This window comes from Tupaia chinensis, unplaced genomic scaffold (assembly GCF_000334495.1).
Source record: "Tupaia chinensis unplaced genomic scaffold, TupChi_1.0 Scaffold000494_1, whole genome shotgun sequence".
NCBI classification, from domain to species: domain Eukaryota; kingdom Metazoa; phylum Chordata; class Mammalia; order Scandentia; family Tupaiidae; genus Tupaia; species Tupaia belangeri.
Genome location: NW_006160006.1, coordinates 4,297,752 through 4,323,566, shown reverse-complemented (window position 1 = coordinate 4,323,566; position 25,815 = coordinate 4,297,752). Strand labels below are relative to the sequence as shown.

At 41.4% G+C, this 25,815-nt stretch overlaps 1 protein-coding gene across 1 annotated transcript in view; it reads right to left on the bottom strand.

Annotated features, from left to right (window-relative positions):
• Positions 1-459: 459 nt before the first annotated feature.
• Positions 460-25,815, bottom strand: part of NAF1 (nuclear assembly factor 1 ribonucleoprotein) — a gene marked incomplete at its 5' end in the record, with an annotated part of 34,199 nt that continues 8,843 nt past the window's right edge. The window contains 6 exon segments of the mRNA XM_027774945.1: positions 460-770; positions 4,861-4,963; positions 7,249-7,300; positions 10,892-11,052; positions 14,489-14,571; positions 17,098-17,191. Coding sequence (XP_027630746.1) covers positions 460-770; positions 4,861-4,963; positions 7,249-7,300; positions 10,892-11,052; positions 14,489-14,571; positions 17,098-17,191 — 804 coding nt within the window.

The following is a 25,815-nucleotide window of genomic DNA, read 5'->3' as shown; positions in this document are numbered from 1 at the left end:
ATAGCAAAAATCTCTCTTCTAAAAAATAAATAAAAATCAACCTCCAAAGTACAGGTTTATAAAAATAGTTTATTTTAAAGACCAAACAGGACTTCAAGATCTTACTTTTAGATTATGCCAAAATGACCATCGGTATGTTAGTGTATTTTAATTCATGATGAAACTTGTTCCATATCCATTACTATATGTATCATTTAACTGCATGGGGTGAGGAAAGGCATGGACTCAAAGTTTTAATTAAGTACTTCATAATTGGATTTTCCCCAAAAAATATGAGCTGAAATTTCACATGAATATAATTTCACAAAAGTTACAAATATATATCAACTTATAACTGAAGGAATCATTCAATATTTTACAATGTTTTTAAAAATCTATGCCCATAATCACTCTTTTCTTTAAAAATAAATCCTTACCAAATAGTATGAAAAGTGCACATGTCCCTGGAAATGCATACGCTCACCTAATAGTAAGATCCAAAATGAATGGGGGCGGTGGTGGGGGGAGTGAGAAACTGTGCATGTCAAACACCGGAGGAGGGAAGGGATACTGTGGCATGACAGGACTATCTTGTCTCTGAGGTGGAAACCCTGAAGTCTCCTGGGACGCCCTATGCTCTGAGCTGTAGCCCTGCAGAGGCCTGTGGCAAGGCCGAGGGTATCTACCCCTGGAGAAGCCCCGAGTAAACTCTCTGTTGCGGTATCCTTTCGCATGCTCCAGAGCAGAGCCGTGAGCATTCCAATTCTGGTGGACTTCAGCAAAGTCTTCACCTGTGGGGGGTGGAGGAGCATAAAAACAAAATTAAAATAGTTTATTTACACTTAAAAGGACTGTTTGAAAATTACATAACATCTTTTCTTTCATTTGCAGTATATCTTGTGGCAGTAAAAAAGTACAATGCTTAACATATTCTATTTTAAATAAATTGAAAGCTGAAGGTTCAGCAATGAGAAAGCCAGCAAGACAGAAAACAAGACAATTAAACACTTGACTCCAGCCAAACTCCACAGAAGAAAATGTGGCACCATTTTCTCAAAGTCGCAGACTGAGAGAAAATATCTGCAAAAGACACTTATGATAAAGCAGTTTTCCATAAAACATACAACCAACACTTAAGACTCAATAACAAAACAATTCAACTTAAAAAATGGGCCAACATCCTTAACAGATACTTTACCAAAAAAGATATACAGATGGCAAAAACATGTATGAAAAAGATGTTTTATATCATATGCCTTTTCAGGGAAATGAAAATTGAAACAGCACTCAGATACCACCATACACCTATCAGAACGGCCAAAATTCAAAACACTGATAACACCAAATGCCAGCAAAGAAGAACTGGGTACTTTCACCCACTGCTGGCAGAGACACAAATGGCACCACCACTATGAAAGATAGTTTAGCACTGATAACACCAAATGCCAGCAAAGAAGAATTGGGTACTTTCATCCACTGCTGGCAGAGACACAAATGGCACTGCCACTATGAAAGATAGTTTAAAAGTTTCTTTTAAAACTAAACTTACGGGACCAGCAGTTGGTGTAAGGGCTATGTCGCTGGACTCCCATGTAGCTGGCTGCATTTCAAGTCCTGGACCCAGTGGCTTAAACTCACACCAGGAGCATGTATGTGCATGCCCAAGATCTCAAGAGAGAATGGAGGTGCCCAAGATCCCGAGAGGAGAATGGAGGAGAAGGGATTGTGGTGTGGCCATCCCCCCTGGGGAGTGATTCCTTGTTTTATGTCTCTGTCTTACACTGTTGCCCTTAAAGCAAAAACCCCCCCCCCCCCCAAAAAAAAAAAAAACTAAACTAAACTAAACTTAATCTTACACTATGTGATACAGCAATCCTGTGCTCTGGTCTTTACCAAATGAGTTGAAAACTTATATTCACACAAAATCCTGCACAGGGACGTTTGGAGCAGTTCTGTTCATAACTGCTGAAACTAGGAAGCTATCAAGATATCCTTCAGTGGGTGAATGGATTTAAAAAGAAAAAAAATATGGTACATCCCATCCAGACAACAGAATAATATGCAGTGCTTAAAATAAATGAGCTATTGGGTCACGGAAAGGAAACTTTAGTGCGTATTACTAGGTGAAAAAAGCCAATCTGAAAAAGCTTTATATACTATGATTCAAGCTCGAAGACATTCTGGAAAAATACAGATGCAATAAAAAGGATTAGTGGTTGCCAGGGACTGGGTAATGAACGGATGGAGCACACAAGACTTTTACAGTAATGAAAAGACTCCGTATGGCACAATAACAGAAGACACATGTCACTATATACATCTGTCCAAACCCACAGAACATACAGCACCACGAGTAAACCCTAATGTGAACGGTGGCCTCTGGGTAATTATAAGGTGACAATGGAGATTCGTTGACTATAACAAATGTACCATGCAGGTGAGGGGTGTTGATAAGGGAAGCTGTGTATGTGTACAGCAGAGAATTTATGGTACTTATCTCTGCAATTCTTTTGTAAACCTAAACCTGCTCTAAAAAAAGTCTTAAGGAAATAAAGTTCAGTGGATGGGCTGAACAATAGAACGGAGGCAACAGAGGGAAGAATCAGCCAACTAAAACAGAGAACAATGGAAATACCTAGAGACAGTAAATGTGAAAAAATGCATACGGCTTGGATTCCGACAGCTACAACATGCTGCTGAAAGAAATCCCAAGGCCTAAATAAATGAAGTTATGTACCATGTTCCTGGAATGTAAAACTCAACACAGCTAAGCTGTCAACTCTCTCCAAATTGATGCACAGGATTACTGCAATTCCTATCAAAATCCCAGCAAGATATTTTGTTGATGTAGAGATTCTTCTAAAATTCATAGGAAAAGGCAAAAGAACTAAATTGCTAATATAATTTTGAAAAAGAGGCCTTCTGGCCAGAACCGCCATCTTCCAGTCATTCACCAAAATGACAAACACGAAAGGAATGACGAACACAAAAGGAAAGAGGAGAGGTGCCTGATACATGCTCTCTAGGTCTTTTAGAAAACATGGGGTGTTCCTCTGGCAATATCCATGCAAATCTACAAGAAAGGTGATAGTGTAGACACCAAGGGAATGGGTACCATTCAAAAAGGAATGCCCCACAAATGTTACCACAGCAAAACTGGAAGAGTCTACAATGTTACCCAGCATGCTACTGGAATTGTAAACAAACAAGGGCAAGATTCTTACCAAGAGAATTAATGTGCGTATTGAGCATATTAAGCATTCTAAGAACAGAGGTAGCTTCCTAAAACATGTGAAGGAAAATGACCAGAAAAAGAAGGAAGCCAAAGAGAAAGGGACCTGGGTTCAACTAAAGCACCAGCCTGCTCCACCCAGGGAAGCACACCGTGTGAGAACCGATGGAAAGGAGCCTGAGCTACTGGAACCTATTCCCTATGAATTCATGGCATGAAGGGTGTTAAAAATAAGCGAAACTATGGTCTATTAAAAAAATTTTTTAAAAAAAGGAAAGAAAAAAAGAAAAAGAAGATAAAAGTAGAAGGTATCCCTTTTAGCTACAGTAGACTTCACAGCTATAATAATCGAGACTGTGGTAGACAGTGAAAGAGAACAGAGAGTACCAAATCATACCAGCAGATACACCAATTACTTTTTGGCAAATATTCCAGAGTAATTCATTGGAGGAACCACCGCTTTTCAAGAAATGGTGCAGAAAAAATTTAGACATTCATAAATGAAAAAAAGAACACTCAGCTATCTCTCAAATCCTATACAAAATTTAACTCAAAGTGAATCACAGATATAAAATGTAAAACCAGGGACCAGCAGATGGTATAATGGTTACATCCCTTGACTTCCACATAGTCGACTGTGGTTTGAGTCCTGGACCCAGCAGCTTAAAACTCATACCAGTTGCACGCCCAAAATCCCGAGAGGAGAATGGAGAAGGGATTGCAGCATGGCCAATTCCCCAGGTGGGTATTTTCTCTCTTTATGTCTCTCTGTCTCCCCAGTGAGTGCACACAACCTATAGTAAAAATCTTGCTGTAAAAAAAAAAAAAAAAAAAAAAGGAAAGCCAAAGTTTACAAAACTTCTAGAAAAGGAAAAAAAGAAAAAGAAGGAAAGAAACCAAAAATCTTTAGGATCCAGGGCTGGGGATGGAGTTCTCAAGCTCCATAAAAAGAAAAACTGATAAACTGGGCTTTCTCAAAATTAAAAACTTTTGTTCTGCAACAGGCTATCTTAAGGATAAAAAAACAAGCTAGAGACTAGAATATACTATAGGATTTACATACTAATTATGTGCCTTCCCATAAATTCTAAAAATGGAAGCAAATAGGTTACTTAAGAAAAAGTGCTGGGAACCAGCAGTTAGCATAATGGCTATGTCGCTGGACTCCCACGTAGTTGACCGCGATTCGCATCCCGGACCCGGTGGCTTAAAACTCACGCCGGGTGCATGTGCGTGCGTGCCCAAGATCCCGAGAGGAGAATGGAGGAGAAGGGACTGCGGCATGACCATCCCCCCTGGGGGGGTGATTTCTCGCTTTCTGTCTCTATGTCTCTCTCTGTCTGTCTGGCGAGCGCACGCACCCTATAGCAAAATCCTCTCCAAAAAAAAAAAAAGTGCTAAGCACAAAGGACTCTTAGCTCATCTACCACCCCATCAGACATTTTGCTCCCCGTTAAACTTAGAGAACGACCACTCAACATTCTAGGTGACTCCCACAAACTCCATGCTGTGCAATGCCTCTGATGCTAGCTGGAGGCCAGGAGGGAAACAGAAAACACAGATGTTCCCCCCACCCCCTCGTTCTGTTACTGAGGAGCTACATAGAAGTAAATGAAGAGAAAGCATGACTACATATTGCACTCACTCACCTGGCTCACTGCATTCAGATTTAAGTTTTTTCCGGCCTTGAATCTGAGACTTTTTCCTCTGTTTGGCTTCTTTTTCCTTCTCATCATCACTGAAATCTAAGGCCTTGCAGATAAATGTACACAGAGTTAATGTCACATGGATTTGCCAATTCAAAAGAACAAACTTAGAGAAGAATTAGCCTTTTACCAATAACCCTGAAAATAGTTTTCCCTTTTAATCCTTAATATTTTCTAGTAATATCTGAATTAGACATGGTAGTAAAATACAGCAATTTTTGAAAACTGGTTAATGACTCTTAACACAGATCATCAATAACCATGAATACTTAGGATTCTACTTTTTGTTTAATTCCTAAATAGTTTCAGATAAATAACTTTAAAATGGCAATCTTTTAACAACCTTTGGTTGCAGGCATTCTCTGGCTGGAAGCATGCCTGCCAGCTTAAACCTAAGATACACCATAGTGAAAGGAAGGAGTGGTCAGGGTTAAGCAAACTAAGCCCATTTTCGGATTCAACATAAAAATGTAAGAATATGTTCTATAATTCAGTCACTGAAAACTGTACACATACCCATTACATGCCAGGCACTATTCTAACACTTGAACAGGTTTAATTATTTGCAGTTTTAATAATATAATTTTATTTATATAGTAAGGGTTGTAAATAAGGAGACAAAATAAAGGCATAAAATAGATTGGACTGTAGGAAAAGTCTTTTAAACACGGATACATATATGATCCAACTTCTAAGAGAAAATCATTTTAAATTATAGAATGATGATGTATTCAGCTGTCACCAATAACTAGGGTTCACTGTTAATAAGCCTCCCAAATAAATAAGATTTATAAGCTATACATAATGAATGACATGATTTCTTATAATTTAGGCATGTTAACACCAGAAAACATGTTTTTTATGTTTCATATAAAAGTGTATTAAAGCAAGCTCACTGTGTAAGCATGTGTACAAGGTTAAAAAGAAATAAAATATACATGAATGTTTTGTATGAAGTTTTTAGTAAGGCCTTACTGAAACGAATAAACAAAAAGCCATATAATTCGGGCAATAGACACTCTAAATCTAACTGAGCATGGTAAGCGGATGCCGTGACTAGAAATCATCATCTCATTTCATTGTGACCCTGAGCTAGGATCACTCGTTGACTAAGTGATTCACATCTGTATAAAACTCTCTGAGGGCTTGACTGTAATTCATGCCTCAGTAAAATTAGAAATTAACATATAGCATGTTCTTCAGCATTGCAGACATCTTCAGGGGTCAAAAAATCTACAGATACCCCAAACCCACAGTACCAAAAAATCTGATCAGAACTCCTAAGCACATTTTAAAAATGTCATCTATAATAATTATATTTTTCTTTTATAATGTGCACGTGCACATTTTCTCAGAAATAAACACGGGCACTGCTGCAGTTTTTGTATTTTAATAATTAAAAAAATGAAAAAACTAGATCAAGCCACCTCAGGGCATAAAACTATTTTTTTCTTGCTGACATGGATTAAAAAAAAAAAAAAATCAATCAAGAGAACTCTTTTAGGAAAACAGTTAGATTGTAAAAATGAAGAGCCAGGGTGCCAGCAGGTGGCGTGGTGATTAAGGGCACTGGACTCCCACGTGACTGATGCAGTTCAAGTCCCAGACCTGGTAACTTGCTTTCTCACTTTCTCTCCCTCTCTGGTCAAACTTAAGTAAATAAATAAAGTTAAATAAAATAAATGTTAAAAAAAAAAAAAAAACAAAAGTGCCAGCCAGTGGCACGGTGGTTAAGGCAGTTAGATCCCACATCACCAACGGCAGCGCAGTCCTGGACCCAGCAGTTTGAGACGCATGCTGGACACATGCATGTGCGTGTATGCCCACAACCCTAAAAGGAGAGCTGGAGAAGGGATCACGCATGACCACCCCACAGCGGGTACTTTCTCTTTCCTTCTCTCTCTGGCAAATGCACACATACTCTAGCAAATAAAAACAAAACAAACACAAGGATGGGTCGATTCTAGTGATTTTACATCTCCGAAAACATAGCTTATGATTACCAGTATCAAAACAAACGTCACGTCCCACATTTTACACAATGACTTTCAGTATTTACCATTTATCAACAAAGTCAATAAAAACAGGGAATTATAAGGTGAATAAGTCAATAAAGTAATTATAAAAATGTAGCTAAAAACATTTTTTCCTAAAATGGTATCAAAAGTTTTCACTGAAAGGCATAAAGCAGTCATGCAAGCAGAACACGGGCGTGGAGGTGACAGACAGACTGCCGAGTAGCAGTAATGCCTCCCTCAGTCAAGAATTGTGAGTTTACAAGATGAAGTCCCACCCTACATTCTAAGATACCGTATAGAAACACATCCTTACGTCTGGTGGTGGTTCCTGATCATTCTTCCATGATGCATCTGACCCCCTATCCCTAGAGAGAGGAAAGTCAAAGAAGTACTTATTACCATTTTGTTAACTGCTTATAATTTACCAGCATGGAAAACAAAGCAGAAGACATGAGCTCAGCCTTTAGTTAGCAATACGCATGAAAATATCAACACTTCAGGACCATTTATGTGTCTGCCTTATTTCAAAGAAACAGGAAGCTCATAAAGCAATGTTAGACACACAGAAATACCACAATTAAGAAATTAGAATGAAGCCAGGGCTGCAATGTGCAGAGGAAAGCGGCCTTGTGGTCGACTTTTATTTTCATGACACCTGAAGTGTTTGTGAAGCTCAGCTCGACAAATGGCTATTCACACCAACACTAATCGGAAATTGTTCCAGGTGCTGGACACAAAAACAAATAGGAGGCATTCTCCTTTTAAGATTTGAGAGGTCTGATGGTCAAGATAACTACATAAATTCTCTTTTCCTCATTTCACCTGAGGAATACCGACAATCCTTCATGAGTAACCCTGGCTGATTCCAACAGTGATTCTCAAAGCAAAGAGGGTGAAACAAAGACCAGCCAGTTCAGGGAGAGCAAGAGCTTTGACGATTATGAAGAATCGTATCACAGGCAGATATGAAATGAGTAGTTGTAGCTGAAAATTAATTACTTTTGGCAGAAAGTTTTACACTTTCTGAACAGCAAAAGGAAATGTATTTATTATAAGTTTGATTACAGTTCCAGAAAGCTCATTTAAAAGAAAAAAAATGTATGAGGCCTAACGGGACAGAGGTATAACACAATGCCCCAGGAGACACACCCACGTGGGAAGGTTGCCGGCCTGTGTCCAGAGACCTGCCTAAGGACACCTGTGCCCACAATCCAAGACTCTCTGAGGGCTGATCACAGGGTCAAGATCCTGTCAGGATTGCCGAATCTCTGATTCATTCATGGAATAAAGAAAATTTTAAAAAGTTTATTTATTTCTTTCATGAGAAGAAGAGACAGACAGATACAGATGGCACCCTCAACAGGCTCTTGGTGCTGTGAGCAATGCCCAACCTTCAGCCAGCCCTGGGTCGTGGACAAGTGTGTGCTTGTCCAACATACTCAAGGTTTCCAGACTCGAACCAAGAACCTCCCCATGGAGGATTGTCTCACAGGGCACTGCACTTACTGCGGAGCCACAGTCCAGCCCTCCTGAAAGCTCATTTTCAATCGTATCAATTTCATAGTTTTGGCTCTCTTATTAATTACATTAAAGTAGTACAGAATATTAGAGTTAGTTGTTCTTACTGTTTTAAACTAGATCTCAAAAATAAATGAGACTCTCAGGAATGAATGCCATTAAAATCAATGTACTGATGCCAGTGTCCTAGAACAAAATGAAAAGCATTAAATTTGTTTTAAATCCCTGATTCAGAACCCGACCTTATAGATAAGCCACTGTCCATACTGTTTCCACCAATTAAAGAAGTCCCCTCGGTTGTCTCTGTCCACCTGTGCATTTAACAGAGCCTACACTCCTCCTTACATGTCACCTCCTGAACTGCAGCTCCCTTGGCCTGGACTTTAGAGACATCATGGGAAAAGTTCCCCAACTAGTCTACCTACCACGAGAATTTAAAAATTACTAAAGGCTGGCCCCCTGATGGTGTGGAGGTTAAGGTGGTTAAGGAGGCTTGATCCCACATGACGACTGCACAGTTCAAGTCCCAAACCTGGCAGCTTGAAAAACACCAGGACTCTGCATGCATGCGTGTGAGTGTCTGTGTGTGTGCGCACACGCACGCGCGCAGCCAAAATCCCGAAAGGAAAAATGGAGAAGGGACATACCGTGACCATTCCCGATGAGGATGCGTTCTCACTTTTCTTCTCTCTCTGGCGAGGGTGCACGCCCTCGAGCAAATTTAAAAATAAATAACAACAACAAAAAACTAAAGGGAAGATGAAGTGTCACTTCAAAGAACACTAACAGAAGAGCATGGGGAGCTGGCATCTGGCCAGAGGGCCAGGAAGAGGCTGAACTCTCCAGGGCTGATGCCAGCACTCCCCAGGTGCCCACGACAGGCAGCCAGACATAGTCCATGATGTCACGGCTTCCTGGGCTGAGCTGCTGCAGAGCAGCACCTCCCAGCTCTGTGACTGACTTTCCTCCTTCCAGGAGAGCTGCACATCACGAACAAAGTCTGTGCCCATGTTCAAAATCTAGCATTAGTTAATAAACATTTTCAGAACATTTTTTGATCTGCTTTATGCTAAAATACTTTGTTAAAATCTAAATATACAGCATCGGCTGTATCAGGATCCTGAAATATTCATAATATAAAGCACTATTTTTAAATATATTAAAATCTTTACAACTTAACATGGATTTAATTCACTCTTCTGGTTGGTGATTATACAGAAAAATTAATCTAACACAACCTGAATAATAACTTGAGTAAAATATTCCTTCAGATACTTATGGGGATTCTTAAACCTAAGTTTAGTTATCTGCACCTAGGTTTTCATCTCCGAAATAAATAAAACTCAGAGACTTGTTATTATATGTAACTGGTAGAGAGAGGTCTTCTTACACCATGCAACTGGGTCCAGCAATTTTTCTCCTTTATTTTTTTGATATACTCAATCACTATATATCATTTAACTTGTAAAGAGAAGTTGCCCAACATGAAAACACCTCAGACCAGTTCAGTGCGAGTACTATACACGTTACCATCAACAGGTACTGAATCATTTCTGTGTCCCACAAATGTCCTACTTCTGTTTTTCTCCCTAATTTCCTTCCCTACACTGTTCTCTTCTCCCACTCTCCTTCCACACGGTGTCCAGCGTCTGTAACTATTTTCATGCGCCCAGCATTTGTGATGTAGTTCCAGGTCTACTCTCTGAAGTTCCTTTTCATGTCCTACAAAAACCAGCACCGTGAAATGTATCACCTAGATTTTGAGTTTCCACAAAAAGGTCAGCCAGACCCGTCAGGAACCTATGTGTCTTTTTTAATTTAAGAGCCACCCAAATCTTTTGCAGTCTTTTCTTCCACTCCTAATTTGATCATTTTTTTAGTGACTTGTATTCATGACATCTTTCCAAAGCATTTAACTTAATTGTATGGTTAAAAAAAATCTTTCCTACTTGAATACAAGCCATTTGCTTACACAGAAAAAAGGAATAGCAATAAGCATCACTGATATAAACAGAGCTACAGTTAACACGCGGCAAGCAATCAACATTTGAAATAACATTTATGCAACAGTTAAACCTACGAAATGTAATCCAAAGAGAATTTTATTTAACATCAAAAAGAAAATTTTTAAAATACGTTAATACTGAAGAAAAAAAGTTAGTAATAGTAAAGTAGGAGGTACATAAATGAAAGAGTATAATGGAAAAAAACAATGAACTGGGAACTTCAGAAAGTACATGCGGTGCAAACGTGTTCCTACTGGCAGATCATGTCATTTGGGTAAATTATGTACATGGTTTTTACCTGCAAAACTGGCAAAAGATTGCAGCTTTCAGATACAATATTAGTAAGATAAGTGACTCTTGGACAAATAGACACCATTTAACCCTGGGACTCCTTCCTAAAACACAAATAGTAGATAAGCACGAAGTACTTACTGTTGAAGTTTATCTGTGAATATATATTGGGTGAAGTCTTCCATTGACGGAGCAAAATACATAGTCTCTTTTATTTTAATACCTTTACTCTCAATGTGATCTGAAGAATTGAACCGTAACACATAGAATGGATGTGCCACAGGTCCAAAAATCTCAAATACCTATAAAATAAAGGAAATACAAAGGCTTTTTAAACATGTAAAAATGATTGAAAAGTAGGCAATATTTTTGTTAAAAATGTATCACTGGGACCTGTAGATGGCATAATGGTTATGTTGCTAGACCCTCACATGGCCAACCGTGGTTTGAGTCCCAGACCAGGAGGGAGTCCCAAACTCATGCCAGGCGTGTGTACATGTGTCCCCAAATCCTGAGAAGAATGGAGGTGAAGAGACTGTGGCATGGCCATCCCCTTAAGGGGGTAATTTCTCACTTTCTGTCTCTCTGTCTATCCAGCAAACATATGTTCCCTATAGCAAAAATCTATCTTGAAAAAAAAAAAAAATCACTGATAATTGTTAAAAACGCAGTATCTGCAAAGTATAAGAAAGCAAAGTGCGATAGAACAAGGTGTGCCTGTGAACACTTCCATTCATCCCGAACTGCACACTTTAAAACGGTAACAAACTTGTTCCTCATCAAATTTAAACCATATTGGTGGTACCAGCTATGCCCGATGGTTTTTTGGGGTTTCTTTTGCTCATAAGGTACAAATAAAAACATTGCAGTTGGTAACTTTAGAGAAATGAGATGGCATCTGCATTTGTAATCTTTTATTATCTATCTATTTAGCAAAATGGAGCACGTGCTCATGAGAGACAGACAACGGGAGAGGAAAAAGCGCCCCCCACCCCGAGGGGGAAAGGTCACGCTAGAATCCCTTCTCTTCTGCCTCTCCACTCTGCTGGGCCTGTGGGCACAGGAGCAAATGCCGGGCATGTTCCTCAAGCCACAGGGTCTGGAACTCAAGACGCACAGTCCACCATGCGGGATCCAGCTGTCTTGACCACCAGGTCATGGAGCCAGCCGCACACGTGCAATCTTATCTCGAGAAACAGAAAAGTGTGTCTGCTTCAATACTGTGAAGTCACTTCTGCTATTTCCACAGTGTTAACATTTTAACAAAATGTTAAATGTAAAATTAAACCATGACTTTTTCCAATTAAAAAAGTAGTAAAGCAGATTTAAACTTAAAGTTACATATTTCTTAAAAATCAAAAATGCTACAGCCTTTATCTTTAAGTATTGGGGTTATCGGGAAAGTCATGAAAAACAGGGTTTTTTGGGCATAGAAAAACACTTCACAACTTTCCTAATGACCTAATAAAAGAAATGCTTTTAGCAAGTACATAATAAGATTTCAAAATGTTCATGAAAAAAACTGAATTAAAATATTTAGTTTGGCACAAAAAAACTGGAAATTCATGCATTTTTCATTATATGCATTTTCCAAAAACTTTCTGAAGACCGCCCACATTATTTCTGAAAATGTTTCATAAATGAAAGGTAACCTCTTGTTTTCAAACTCTTCTCAAATAAACCCTAAATTTAGAAAAGCATGTTTCTGGTAATAAGTGTCTGTATTACAGATGCTAGTAATGGCCAATGTCAGCAAAGATTTTTCCAATCGTTTTCCTATTAACAATTTTTTTCTTTGAAGCTATACTGTGTAGTTTAGTATAATGCCCCCCTTTAAAAGCTAAACTTTGCCCCCACCTTTAAAACCTTAAGTTACATTACGTTATTCTATGTATAAATACTCTAAGTGTAATTGTAGTGGCTACATAATGCTTCGAGTTAAAATGCATGGACTTGTCTTTACTGTAGAACATTTAGGCAATTTCCAATCTGTTCAATATAATGCAGGAAGGACTTCTGTATATGTAAATCCCTGTACTTCACGCTTTCTGAAATGGACTTGTGAGAGGTGGAACCGTCAGAAGCACTTGGCTACTACCTTCTTGAGGACAGCAAGAATGTTTTGTTTTTGTAAAACTGGGCAGAGAAAACTAGCCACAGCACAGTCCCTTCTCCTGTAGCATCCGTTCTCTCGCAGCTTCACTCGGGGACAGCCCTTGGAGCATCTCGAGCCCCTTCCGAAGGCAGCCTCAGTAAGTGGTCCACACTACGGCGAGGGGCTTCTTCCTCGAACCACAAGTGCCGAGTCCCACACTCACACCAAACACTGCACCAAGGTACTCCACGAGGAAAGGCCGTCCTTCAGGGACGAACAAGCCCTTCTGCCCCTCACCATCTCAAGAACTACACTGTCAAATTCTCTAGACTCCAAACAACTCACCAATGACTGTTTTGCATTCCAAGGGGACACACTGGCCCACAAGAGTGAAAGGTGGAAGGACCCTGATAAATATCTGACCCTGGTCACATGAAGGTTAAAACAGCTGGATCCCACATGGCCAGGAGTGTGGTTTGAGTACAGGACCTGGAGGCCTGAAAAACACACCAGGCACATATGCATGCACACCCAAAATCCCAAAGAGAATGGAGAAAGAACTGCAGCATGGCCATCCTCGCTTGGAGGGTGATTTTTCACTTTCTCTGTCTCTGGTGAGTGCATGTGCCCTATAGAAAAACTAAACTAAACTAAAGTTTCTTGTGTTAGAACAGAATCATAGAAAGATGCAGGGAACAGAGAAGGTTTTATGAGTCTACCCAAGAAACACAAGGTTTTTTCTTGATTAAATATGAATTACATCTCCTGGGATGACAACTACAAAAAAAAAAAAAAAAAAAACCTGCCATGTATCTAGGAAAAACTAAATTCTGTTTCTCCAAAGCCATCGGCTGGTTTCTTGTCCATTTACAATTCAACATACTTTTACATAGCACGCACTGCTCACGGAGGACTGCTCTAGGTACAGCAGAGAACGGAGACGTGAGTAAAGTCCTGTGCCTGTGGCCAGGAAGCAACACTTGGTCAGGACTGTACTGCCGGTCTCCGGTGTCCTGTCCTCTGCAGCCGTGCGGAACTGCCTGCCTGCCGGGCAAGGTGTGCAGCTCCTGATTCAGGATGGACATGCAGGGTTCTCCCAGTGCTGAGAGGTCAAAAGGGACCCAGCTTATAGGGATTACTGAAACACACGTTCCCGGACTGCCCCAGAACGCACTCACATGAACACCTCAGTGCTATCAGTGAAGTCTTCTACTGGAAAAAAGATCCTGCTCTGAGCCACTATCAGAAAAGGTCAGTCTAGCATCTGACAGCTACTACTCAAAGGGACTCACAAGCCAAAGTGGTTACGTGCTACCACTGTGGCATCTTCCCTCAGCTGAGAACGGGGACGCCAGGACACTACGTCGTATGCAGTATGTAGGCCCCCTGCCTAGCAAAGTAGCCACGAAAGGCCTGGAAAGAATTTCCAAACACCTGTATTTAATGGCTCCCGCAGCAAAGAGGGGTAAAGGGTACTAATCAATTGCAGGGAGACACGAAGTACCGGAGTGCCCTCGACTGATCATCTACTGAAACTAATAAGCTCTTCTTAGGACCAGTGTGAACCCACAGGGAAAATAAGAAAAAAACAATCAACAATAAAACCAGAAAAATCTGTAGGATTTTAATTTTTGTTCACAAACCTTTCCGGCTGCATGTCGATCACTTTTAAAAATTACAGTCTCCTCATTAACTGGAGGTAAGTTAGTCATAGATTCAATTATTACTGAAAAGTAAAACAAAACAGATTAATTTAAGATTCAATCAGAAGATAATGTAGAATTTTAATGAGAATTTAGGCTTTTATTCCAATGTAATTCTAAATAAAATTTAAAGTGAGCTAATAAACCTCAATAACTTTGTCTCTCCAGTAAACAAAGTCTACGTATTACCAAACAGCACACAAAGAGATGAACTGTACATAGTTTTGCTTGATACAAAAAGCTATTATATTCTAAGAAAAGTCATAAAAATAGAAAATCTCACAGAAGTTTGTGAGCACTGCCCCAAACCCAAGGGAGGAGGAAGGGAGGAGGATGAGGTATGACCACGCCCCACTGAGGGTGCTTTCCCTCTCCCTCTCTCTTTCTGGCAAGTGCATGGCCCTCGGGCAATAGTAAAACAAAAAAGACTATAATCACCGTAGTCATTAAACTATTTCAGGAAAAATCTTTCTTATTCATATTTCTTTTCTACAGGGCATTGATTACTTACTGATATACAAAAGAGTTAAATTAAAGGCATCACAAAAAATGCTGCTCTGAGCAGATAAAGAATGACAAGGGATTGGAGTAACATTTATCACGATGTTGAACTTTCCTTTTAAAAAGCAAAATATCATCCCACTAATCTAACATAAGCTCCTATTCTTATAAGTGCTGCAAATGTTAAACAACCACAGCAAAGAGAAAAAGGGAAAAACAAAAATGAAAAGATATACGCCCAAGCCATAAGTTCTTATAAAGAAAATCAGAGCAAGCACCAAGAATGCTGTTACGTTACACAAAAAATGGCATGCCCACTTGAAGAATGGATTAGCTAATGTTATTAAAATTAATTCAAAGACTTTTTCCTGTATCCATATTAACTTCCACAGTGAGCTCTTCAAAGTTATTAACTAGACACAGCAACAGATTATGGGTCAATATTTTTCGAGTTAAACCTACTTTTGGCATAAAGACGGTAAGGATTGACAAAAGCAGTGAAAGTGAACACTAGTAAATTATTCACCATTATCACTCTTCCCTAATCCCCTTTTCAAAGCATCAAATTAATCAAGATTAAAAATCACCTAATCCAATGCCCTCATTTATAGACAGATGAGAAAACAGATTTGAGATTAACATTAGCATACAGCCAATCCCAGACAGACTCCTCTGAGAATCTGGATGCCGAGTTCCCATTTCCTTGCTGCTCTATCACACAACTAAGGGCTTCCACACCCACTCTCTGATGATTACGGTTCCAGGGGCAGGCAGTTTCAGGCAGAAAACCAACACTCTGAAAGTATGGACTAGGACAAGACCATTAATTCAAAGACATCTCTCCACTCTACCAAGACGGATAACATCTAATTGACCCTTTGTTTTTCAATAATTAAAACAAAACAAAAAACTATACCTTGGACAGCAGCAGAATGCAATATTGAGTTACCTCTTCTGGTCATTAGATTCTTATTTGAATTAACAGAGTATCCTTATTAATAATAATCACAAAACTTTCAAATTTACATGTTTATAAGATTAAATTAAAGGTGGCAGGCAAAGGATCTCCAAATCCTTTCCTTGTGATTATGTTACATTTTAAATTGGCTCTGCAGACATCATTAAGGCTAAGGACCTTAGGGAGAGGGAGATTTTCCTGATTACACTGGTAAACCCAATCTAAGGGCCCTTAAGGGCAGGGAACCTTTCGAGGGATGGTAGAGACAGAGTGTGTTCCACAGCACCGTGAGACAGTAAACACGTGCCCTGTAAGAAAGCTGCTAAGTCTGTGCTAACTCTTAGAGACCCAACAGAAAATGCATAAAGTCAAGTATGTTATCGTAAGTAGACTTTAGGGGCCAGCAGGTGGTCTGGTACGTAAGGTGCTAGACTCCCATATGGCCAACTGTGGCTCCATTCCTGGACCCTGTGGCTTGAAAATCATGCTACATGTGTGTGTGTGCCCAAAATCCTGAGAGGAGAGAAGAGAAGAGACTGGAGTGGTCCTCCCCCTGGGGGATGATTTCTCACTTTCCCTCTCTCTGCAGCAACCGCACAAAGCCTATGGCAAAACAAAACAAAAAAAACTTTAAAAAAAAAATTGAGGTTCCTGGGCCAGCGGGTGACATGGTGGTAAAGGCATTAGAGTCCTATGTGGCTGACTATGATTTGAGTCCCAGACCTGGAGTCTTAAAACATCATGCAAAATCCCAAGAAAAGAATAGAGGAGATGAGATTGTAGCATGGCCATCCCCCTGGGGGGAGGGAGGGTGATTTCTCTTTCTCTCTCTCTCCCCCCACAGGGAGCACATACGCTCTATAGCAAAAACCTTAATGTAAGGAAAAAAATAAAAAGGCAAACTTTAAACTTTTATAGAGAGTGTGTTTATGTATTACTTTTACAACAGAACTGAATTTTATTCCTTCAAACTTAATGACTACAAAATGAAATGTTACTATATATTCCAAAGAAAAAATATGCTAAAATCTTTGATTTAATTATTAGCACAGTTCTGCATATAAACTTCTCATTAATAAAATGTACATACCTAATTGTTCAATAATACTTGAAACCATCCCAAGAGGCTTTAATTCAATATCTTCAGGCAGAATAATAGTGAGTTCTTCCACGGACGGTAATTCCTATAATATAAAAAAGCATAATTTTCCTCCAGCATCAACGACTCCCCTTTAAAATATGGTGTGCTTTCCACAGAAGCGCCCACGCGGCTCTGGAACAGGCATACGTGCCCACTGTCCGCGAGTGCTGGTTAGCACCGTCCCTGTTGGGGCGTGCCGGCCTGAGGGCACTTCCACCCCAGCGCCCCCTTCCTGAGGGCCTGCCAGGCTGGCCAAGGGCCCGCACCCTCCGCCCATCATCAGGACAAGGCGCAGCAGCACGCTTCCCCAGAGACAGGCCTAAGGGGCTGTGGCTGCGGGCCCTGGCTCTGTGCTGCCGGGACGCCTTCAGAGGCACGGTGCTGCCCTGGCCCTCTCGTCAGTGCGGCTCGTTAATCTGACTGCGATCAGTAGCAGAATGCAACAGGAGCATCTTTTCTGGGGCTGAGTGAAAAAGAGGCGAATATCTAGTTTCTTTAAGAAAACAGAAAATGATCCGTACCAGTCGAATTGGAATTCTTGGAGACAGACTAGCCTTCAGCATGTGAGATGCAGAGGTGTCGCCGGTGCCTGCTCTGAGGCTAAGCAATGGTTTCTTTACACCTAGGGCCTCTTCTGCTCTAGCCGTACACTGTACCTCCGCTGCTATAGAAACAAGACGCTGAAGGAGAGACGAAGCTGAGGAGAAACCTACGAATAAACTGACCTTAGTCTGGGGGTTAAACAGAGCTTTCTGTTCTTGGCGGCTGAAATGATAGTAACTCTCAGAAGGAAGTTTTTCATCAAGAAGGCTTGAAAAAAGTCCTTATCCATGGCACATTAGGAGTTGGTATGGGAGGAAAAGGGTAACTTTTGGAGAAATGTTGGAAAAGATGGGAAATGCTAAATACAATGTGTACAACCAACAAATGTATAGTGGGTAATCATCTCTTACAGACACTTGAAATTTAAACAAAGCCACCTAACTAGCATTGAGAACACACATCTAAACTACACTATGCCCTGGGACATGCCACTTCCTGACCAAGGGCTACTGAGGAAGAGCCACTCGCAGGGTCTCAGCCACCCAGATGTGCCAGTCCGCAGCCTGTGCTACCGGGCTTAGTCTGCCTGCAGGCGAGGAAGAACTCCGCTCCACCTGCCAGAACTCTTCTGAGCACTTTGAGGGCGGGAACAACTACTTCCCTTGTTATTGAACACCCTGAGTACGGGAAGCCTTCTTCTCTTGGCAAGACCACGGTCTGAAAGCAGGCCCCACATATCAGAGCAGAGAAGGGAATTCAGAGTTCAGAACAATATGCAACGTAGCAGAGACTTCTACAAGAAGTTCTGAGATAAAGAAACCCACACCTTACTAACCGTAAGAGTGGAGAACAACAACGCTGGGGGACTGCAAAGAAGGCTGCCATTATGTTTCAGAGGGCACCTGGGAAAGTTGTCTCACGCTGACTCTGGTTCTGGGAGGGCACCTCTCACAAGCTGCAGATGACTTCTGCTAAGGCCGAAGAGCAGTGAGTCTGTCCCCACCCCTAGCCGAACTACGGGGAGAGGAGGAGCACAACGTGTACTACCTTTGGCTGCGACAACACCCCGGAGTCAACAGACAGGAGTGCGTAAGGACAGAGGGTAGGGGAGTCTCTAAAGAGGACTTGTTGCTACATCTGCGGGAAAACCTCTCAGCTGGGTGGAAGGGCTGACAGTGTATACAAAATCAATGTTACTCTCAAATAAATAAATGCTATTTAACCATGAGGACAGGTTCCTGCGTTCCTATTTCTTATAAGAAATAAAGACCCCTGTAATAGACTCTTTATACTCTGACATAAATGAGAACTCTGACGCTACCTTGATTTTGTTATTTACTTAAAATACAAAGGTAATATCAGGAGCTCCTGTGACACCTGCGTGGGGGAGACAGGAAAGATGTACAAAGCCAGGTACCAAAGTCGGAGTCCAGCAAGTCCCTTTAATTCCTGGTGTGACTTTATTTCCATGAAGAATGAAATGTTTTGCCCCTATATGAATAGGGTCTCGGATTTCAAGCAGAAACAAACTTAGAGACAACACAGATGGCAGTGTAATCACCACCATACACCCGGCTCTGTTTCTATTACCCTAGTGTCCTGTAAAACGGGAACGTGCAGGCGCGTGTCACTAACAACAGGGGTAGAGTCCGAGGAATGCACCCTTTGACAGCTGTGTCCTTGTGCACACAGTGCACTTACGCAAACCCACCTGGGCTAGCCTATTACACACCTCGGCGCAAAGTCACCCTCTCAGGACACCATGGCACAGGCAACCTGCTGTCTTGGGAAACATCATTGCTGCACGACTGTGTGTAGTTGGCTGAGTATTTCTAAAAAGGCCAAGAAAGATATCAAGTTGCCTCTTGATAATAGCAGACACCTCCCTATAAAAGTGATGTGCACAAAATCTACTCCAAATACTTTGTGAACACAAAAAATGCATGCAGAGTTATATAAAGTACACAAAACACATAAGCACTAACTAAGGGAGACCAGCCTTAAACAACCTCAGACTAAGAGATCGTTGCGGAGCTTTCCTGTAACCAGTTCAGGGGCGCAGTGTATTAGCTGTGAAAACAGTGATGTGAGAGAGTGAGTCCAGGGAAATCAGCCCTGGTTGTTCCTTTAAGTGAGAGTGCTGGGAGAGGAGGACCATAGAGACGGCATCCCTAACCATCCAGGGGGATGTGCCATGGTGATTTCCGGCAGGTTCAGGGAGACAGACTCAGAGGAGGACCACTCTAGAGCACCCCGCCAGATGAAGCAATGCAGGATCTTGCCGGTGGGCTGGAAGCCTATGGGATCGCTCTTCCCTAAGCACTCGACCCACAGTGCTGCAACACTGCCAAGCCTAGCCATGCTCTACCAAAATGCCCTGCTACTCCCCTTTCCCTAAACGCAGCTTTGCCTACTGTTTTATTTATGTCCTTAATGTCCATTTCCCTAACGACAATGAACCAATCAATTAGGAGGGTTTGGTCAGCCCTGCTCCCTGCTATTGCACCCAGAAAGTGGCTAGCACACAGTCGCTGCTGGAACTGACCTGCCTCATCAGTCTAGGCTAAACAAAGATCTCAGAAGTCGTAAACCTTTTTGTTCGGAGCAGAAATCAGAGAACAAAACCATAATTCAATACAAAATCTTCAAAGAACGAAAAAGACCTGAAACCAATCTTATCACAAACAAAATAAAAATGGCAGGCTTCCAAGGAAGCGGAACTGTCTAGGATCGATGCCTCAACACTGCTGGTTTCCAGCAGCAAGCGCGGTCGCAATGGCTAGATTAACACCTGGCTCCCTGGTACCACAGCTGCTACCCTCGGTAAGACAATGAGCGCTTCACAGCAACTCCTTTACGGAAATAGACATTAATACATGAATCACTTTGCTTTCCAACGGATGGGGAAAAGGCATATATGTATGTCAGAGAAGAAAAACACACAGACACTCCAATAAGGTCAAAAAGGCCAGAACACATTCTGAGGGCCGTTACTGTGTGACAGTGCTCACCGTGACACAAAGAGTCAGTGTACATACTGATAAGCTGAAGATGACGGGGAAATGAGGGAGGCCTGCAACAGAAAGGCCTCTTTTATCATATAATAAGCAAAAATTAAGCGCACTGAAAATAAAAGGCAAAGGCAATTAGGAAGATTAAAGTATGAGTCTAGATTATTCTAAACCCTCAGAGAAAGAGGGCTGAGTGGGTGGAAAGAACCTTTTTATTTTACTTATCCAACACTAGACAGGACTACCTATTACTATGTAACTGTAAAGTGATTAAAATTAAGTAAAATTGGGCTAGCAAGGAGCATGGTGGTTAGGATGGCTGGACTGCACAGGACCAAGTGCATGGTTCAAGTCCCACACCCAGTGACTTAAGAAACTCACCAGGCACCTGTGTGTACATACTCAAAATCCTGAGAAGAAAATCAAGAAGGGACTGTGAAGTGGTCCTACCTCGTGGGGATTGCTTTCTCACTTCTCTCTGTATCTCTCTGACAAGTGCACATGCCCTATACCAGGGGAAAAAAAGGGGTGGGGAGCAATCTAGTCCAAGCATATACAATTTAGGAAACCGTGCATTAGATAATAACACTCACCTATCACCATGACAAAATATTCTTCACTATTATTATCTAGAAACCAAATAAACAGAAAGTCAAGTGACCAGAGGCCAGTGTTGTTATGCATGTCCCCACACACACTGGCAGCATGGCAGCTGGAATACACCTCTTACAGGCTCTGCACCTGCTCCTCCCGCGTACATGTCCTCCGGCAGGTCTCTTTCTTTCTCTTATCAGTTATCTATAAGCAGGGAGGAGCAGAGCAAAAGTTCTAGTAGAAATAAATGGCTAGCCACACAATTTAACAAATATTCAACTGCTTGTAACAAAAAAAAAAAAAAAGAAAGAAAGAAAGAAAAGAAACACATTAATACAGGAATTCTATACCAGGTGCTAAAGATTAATTAATGTGAGTCTATGATAATAGATACCCATAACTATGGCAGTAAAACCCTGCAAGGGCCAGGCAGTGGCTTGCAGTAGTGAAACCGGACCACGTGGGAAAGGTCTTGGGTTTGTGCCCAGGGACCGCCCTGAGCACACAAGACACATGTGTGCCTGTAACCCAGGCCAGCAGGCACCGAGAATGGTTCGCAGCTTGGGGACCCAGTGGAGGGTGCCTATCTCTCCATCTCTCTCTCATAAAGTGAACAGGTTAATAAACATAAGAAAGAAGGAAAAGAAACATAAGATGCTAACCACACTTCTGGAATATCCATATACGAGGAATTTTATTGTCTGTGTTGTATGAACATCGTTATATTATGATTCTCTAACATTTGTATGGCCCACAAGGTTACTCAATTAAACAAATACTCAAATGAGTAGCACACAACATTAAAATCATACATCAAAAATTAAACTGAAAAAATGAGAAAAGTGAAGAAAGTGAAATAGTCACCTGCCCACTTTCCTCATATTACCCTAAAACAGAGGACACACACGCGGCAGAGCTCCTGATGCCACTAGGAGAGGCTCACTGGTAAGGCGTAGCTGGAAGGCAGCATCCCTGGAGTACTGAGAGCCTTCACTGTGAATTCGCTTTCCCATGGCTGGTGAAACTCACTGAGAATGGGTCAGGTCTGCACTCTCTGGGTCAATGACAACCACACTTAACACGTACTCTAACTCACCAACCTCTCCAGGGAAAGTAGCTTTACATGTTTTATGGCCCAGCTCTCTTGAACCATCACTGATAATCATTACTGCTTTCATTTCCATTATTGTATATGACACTAAACACTGACCCATTCAATATCTTCTAAACTGAAAGTAAACACTTCTTTGAAGTTTTTGCTCGCTTGTTTGTTTTTTTAAGAGTGATTTTTTGCTATAGGATCCATGTGCTTGCAGAATACAGAGAGACAGAAAGGAAGAAATCACCCCCCAGGGGCAATGGCCACACCGCAGTCCCTTCTTCACTCTCCTCTCTGGAACTTAGGCACACGCGCACACATGGCCAGCGTGCGTTCTAAGCTGCTGAGTCCAGGACTCAAACCATGGCTGACTACAGGGGAGTCCAGCAATGTAACCATCATGCCATCTGTTGGTCCCTTTTTTTTTAAAAAGAGATTTTTCCTATAGGGTGTGTGTGTGGTCACCAGAGAGACATAGAAAGACAGAAAGACAGAAAGCAAGAAATCATCCCCCCAGGGGTAATGGACACACCTCAATCCCTTTATCTCCATTCTCCTTCCGGGATCTTGGGCATACATGCACACGTGCCTGATGTGAGTTTTAAGCTGCTGAGTCCAGGACTCAAACCACGGTCAACTACATGGGAGTTAAACAACATAACCATTAAGCCATCTGCTAGTGCCTTTTTTTTTTTTTAGGAGAGATTTTTGCTATAGTCTGTGTGTGCTCACCAGAGAGACAGAGAAAGACAGAGAGAAAGAATGAGAAAAACCATCCCCTGGTGGGAATGGCCACGCCGCAATCCCTTCTCTTCCATGCTTCTTGCAGGATTTTGGGCGCACATACATACACACTCGGCCTGAGTTTTAAGCCGCCGGGACTTAATGGCAGGACTTGAACCGCAGTCCACTATGTGGGAGTCCAGCAACATAACCATTATGCCATCTACTGGTCCCTGAAGTATCTTTTTTAATGAATACATTTCCCTCTTGTTCTTCTCTGTTTTCACAGAAACGGTTCATAAAATATCTTCAAAAATATACTTACATAAATATAAAACTGAAATAAAATCATAACCTACCTCAATAAGATAGTGTGTAACAATGACTAGACCTGTAACATGTCATTTATTTAACTGAGGAGTCATTTCATGGACTCTAACACACTGATTTTACACATCACTAAGATAAGGCACTATCAAGTAACTGTAAAGTGCCAATTAGCTCAGATTTCAGAAACATTAAAAGGCAGAAAGTGTTCTTATAAAACGACAGTAATACGGGTCACAGAATACCTTCATAAATATGAAGCTGAGAAACTACATGGATAATTGAATAGATAAACAAGTACTTCCTGAGACCTCCTGTGTAACCCACACTGGAAATCGACTGTCAGGTAACAGACCTGGTCCTTCCCTTCCGAAAGTCACATGTTCTTCAGCTGCCACCTCTCCATATGTACCCTACCCATCTTTCTTTCTTTCTAAAATGCTTTCCTTGGGGCCAGCAGGTCACATGGTGGTTAAGGCATTGGACATTTCCACAAGGCCAACCATGGATCAAGTCCCAGACGTGGAGGCTCGCTTTCTCACTCCCACCCACCCCTGTGTGTCTCTCTATCAAATTAAAATAAATGAATAAATAAAATTAAATAAATCATTCTTTAAAAATAAATAAAATGCTTTTCTTTATTCATGATAGGGTGCCTATGTACACACTGACAGTGAGTAAGAGGAAGCAAGCACTCCCCAATGGAGCTTGTCACACTGCAATCAATCTTTTTTTTGGAGAGGTTTTTTTTGCTACAGGGTGCATGCGCTCGCCAGACAGACAGAGAGACAGAAAGCAAGAAATCACCACCCAGGGGGGATAGCCACACCGCAATCCCTTCTCCTCCATTCTCCTCTCAGGATCTTGGGCACGCGCACACATACGCCTGGCGTGAGTTTTAAGCCACTGGGTCCGGGACACGAACTGTGGTAGACTACATGGGAGTCCAGCGACATAGACATTACGCTAACTGCTGGTCTCACTGCAATCTTTTTTCTCCAATTCTCCACCCTGTCAGGATCCTGCGCATACACATGTGTGCCCAGTGTGGTGTCACTAAGGCTTAGGATTCGAACCCAAGTCCATCGTGTGGAATCCGGCTTCTGCATGGTGCTTAACCACTGCACTACAAGACCAACCCTCTATCTATCTTTCAACTTCAGTTCAACTCGCGATGCCTTCCCTGATTACTGCAGTGTAAGCTCTCTCCTGTCTACCCACTCCCACAACTGTCGTTAACTCTGGTGCTCATGAGAGCATGAGTACGTATGGTCCTCTCCAGCTACATTCCACTTTAAGGGGCACCTGCCTTCATCCTCTATAGCAATCAGAACTCACTGGCATCTACTGGGAATCTGAAAAACGTAATGTCTCTAGAAAAACAATCATATGTTCATACGTACGTTGAGTTACATGTAGATACGCTACTGAATACAGCAACATATATTTGCAATTTCAGGGATCATTCATGCTCCATGTAAGTTTCATTAAAATAATTCAGTACATACAACCAGCAGTTAGCGAAATGGCTATGTCGCTGAACTCCCATGTAGTTGACTACGGTTCGAGTCTCCGACCCAGTGGCTTAAACTCACATTGGGCGCGTGTGCATGCGTACTGAAGATCCTGAGAGAATGGAGGAGAAGGGATTGTGGCGTGGCCATCCTCTCTGGGGGGTGATTTCTCTCTTTCTGCCTCTCTGGCGAGCGCATGCACCCTATAACAAAAAACCTCTCAAAAAAAAAAAAAATTTGGTACAAGAAAGCACACGTTTTTAAAAAAAAAAGCTAAATATTCCTTTTAAAAAAGGTTTTTGCTATAGGGTGCATATGCTCACAGGAGAAAGACAGAGACAGTGAGAGGGAAAATGACAAGTCACACCCCCCTCACTAGAGGAGATAGCCATGCTGCAATCCCTTCTCCTCCATTCTCCTCCTGAAATTTTGGGCCTGCACACACACACGCCAGTATGAGTCTCAAGCCACCAAATCTAGGACTCGAACCTTAGTTGGCTATTTGGGAGTGCAGTGCCTTAACCACATGCCACTGCTGGCCCCAATATTATTTTTGAAGAGCACTGCCTAAAACATCAGACATTTGGAGAAGAATGTTATTAAGCCCCACTAGTATTCTAAGACAGAATGCAGTAATTCCAAATATACTTAGATTCACATAAAGCTTGAGTTGAAAGAGGCCTACATTTAAGACAAAACTTATAAATTAAGTTAGGCCTTGAAAAGTATATATCAATATTTCAATCAATAATAATTGAGTGCAGAACAAGGAAGGTCCAGTACAATTTCACAGATGATAGGAGATCACAACCACCAGTCCAGCCAATGTAAGTCACACCTAGTAACCAGTCTAAGT